Source organism: Penaeus japonicus, unplaced genomic scaffold (assembly GCF_977035675.1).
Source record: "Penaeus japonicus unplaced genomic scaffold, GWHDUDI00000001_assembly GWHDUDI00000015, whole genome shotgun sequence".
Classification (NCBI taxonomy): Eukaryota; Metazoa; Arthropoda; class Malacostraca; order Decapoda; family Penaeidae; genus Penaeus; species Penaeus japonicus.
In genome coordinates, this window is record NW_028234417.1 from 26,795,847 (window position 1) to 26,798,346 (window position 2,500).

The 2,500-nt window shown below is 42.7% G+C and overlaps 1 protein-coding gene across 1 annotated transcript in view; it reads left to right on the forward strand.

The window, feature by feature from the left end:
- Positions 1–2,500, forward strand: part of LOC122243788 (opsin, ultraviolet-sensitive) — an 8,800-nt gene that overhangs the window by 2,100 nt on the left and 4,200 nt on the right. Inside the window, exons 2-5 of the mRNA XM_043001499.2 lie at positions 292–396; positions 654–857; positions 1,503–1,718; positions 2,029–2,159. Of these exons, the coding sequence (XP_042857433.1) occupies positions 308–396; positions 654–857; positions 1,503–1,718; positions 2,029–2,159 (640 nt within the window). The 5' untranslated portion in view covers positions 292–307. The remainder of the gene's footprint in view (positions 1–291; positions 397–653; positions 858–1,502; positions 1,719–2,028; positions 2,160–2,500) is intronic.

Consider the following 2,500-nt stretch of genomic DNA (forward strand, 5'->3'; position numbering starts at 1 on the left):
CAGAAATCTATTTCGATTTCATCACACTCCATGAAAACTAAATACCTAAAAATATTTATTTTGTACTTATCAACACATTCTCTGCCTATTGATTCTTCATTTCATGAAGAAAATGGGTTTAACAGGAATATGGTTTTCAAAATACGTCGAGAGATTTAAATAACGATGTGATTTGGAGAACGATTTTAATTAAAAGAAAAGCTAAGCAGGAAAAGTTTGAATCTTGATATAACCACTAGCTTTATAATCAAACGAAAAGCGATAATAATCTTTTCTCTCCCATCGCCAAAGAGTGAAAGTTGGCGCCATGTCGATGCTGGATAGGCCTAACGTCCTAACCGCCTCTCAGTTGGCCAACGTCACCGATGGAGTCGACGGCGCCTCGCCACCCTACCTGTGAGCTTCTTTTTACGCACACACACGCATATATATGTGTGTGTGTGTATGTTTGTGTGTGTGTACATACGTTTATTGATTTTAGCATGTGTGTCTATTTGTGCGTTTGTTTGTATCGAGTCATATTGTGTGTGTGAGTAGTTACTACCTGTATGCATATATGCATGTGCGTATTTACTTCAAAGAGACATTCGAGACGCAAAACAAAAGCGCATCTCAACGCAAAACAAAGTCCAAGAGCCCGACTCCTTTTCCAGCTCGGGTGCCGTGGCGAGCGGGCGTTACGAGGTGAAGATGCTGGGCTGGAACACCCCTCCGGAGTACATGGAATACGTGAACCCTTACTGGAAGACCTTCGAGGCCCCGAACCCCTTCCTTCACTACATGCTCGGAGTCTTCTACATCTTCTTCATGTTCGCTGCCCTCTGTGGCAATGGCGTCGTGCTGTGGGTCTTCACGTCGTAAGTTCTATTTTTTTTATGTTTTGTAATATTAATGATGATGATAATGATTATCATTACTGTTATTATTACATGCGTTTGTATCATTGTTATCTCGGAGAAGTGAAGTCATAAATATTTTTAAAAGAATGAAGATGCTATTAAATGCATTATACAGTAAGCAAACACTGTCAGCGTGTGATTTGACCATTATAAAATCAATAGACTAGTTAATTATACGAATAGCAATATTGAAATATACTAAAGATGAAATGTAGTTGCGTTAACTATTTGAAAACTATCAACTTGTTACAGTTTGGGTATCGAAATATCTCCGTAAGAATATAGGAAAAGGGGGAATTGGTCAGTGAAACAATGAACTGTGCCTTATGGGAACAGACCAATGTTATGAAATAGTAACATCATCACCAACTTCGATATTTAACAACTGATTCTATATTCTCTCTCTCTATCTCTCCCCCTCCCTCCCTCTCTCCCTTTCTCCCTCCCTCTCTCTCTCTCTCTCCCTCTCCCTCTCTATCTCTGCATCTGCTTTTCTCTCTCTCTCTCTCTCTCTCCCTCTGTCTCTGCCCTCCCTCCCTCCCTCTATCTCTCTCTCCCCCTTCCCCCTCCCCCTCGCCCTCCAACTCCCCTCCCTCCCCCAAGAGCCAAGAGCCTCCGCACGCCCTCCAACATGTTCGTGGTGAACCTCGCCCTCCTCGACTTCATCATGATGCTCAAGACGCCCGTGTTCATCATCAACTCCTTCAACGAGGGTCCCATTTGGGGCAAGTTCGGCTGCGACATGTTTGCCCTCATGGGGTCCTACTCCGGAATCTCGGGCGCCATGACCAACGCGGCGATCGCCTACGATAGATACAAGTGAGAGGGATTGTTGTTGGTATTGTTGTTGTTGTTATTGTTGTCATCGTTATTGGTGTTATTGTTTCGTTACTCTCTTTATCATGGTCTCGTTCATATTGTTTTCGTTATGTTGTGAATATCGTTATATCATTATTATTGTGTTTATTGTTAGTATCCTCATCACTATAGTAATTTTTGCTATTGTTTTCATTACTATTACTATCATCACCATTATCATCATTATCATTTGTTTTCGTTGTTTTTCACATTATCGTTAGTACCACCATTACTAAACTATGCATGTCCATAAAACTTCGCTCATCCGCAGGACTATTGCAAAACCCTTCGAACCCAAAATAAAGTCCAGCACAGCCTTTCTGATGGTGCTGGGGACCTGGGCCTATGCTACTCCGTGGACGATGATGCCTCTCTTGGGCATCTGGGGGAGGTTCGTTCCAGGTGAGGAGGCATGCAGACTAACAAACAAACAAACCAACAAACATACATATATTCAAACATACACAGACACATACACACAAACATGCCTAACACCCCCCCCACCCACACACACACACACAACGCAAACGAAAAACAGAACAAGCAGGGGATTCTTGAACTTGCACTGAATGGGATAGAGAAGGAAAGGAATCTAACACCGCACTCTTCAACGCTCTCAAACACTACTCTATTCACTGAACTCAAACACCACACTCTTCACTGAACCCAAACACCAACCCCTTCACTGAACTCAAACACCACACTCTTCACTGAACCCAAACACCACACCCTTCACTGAACTC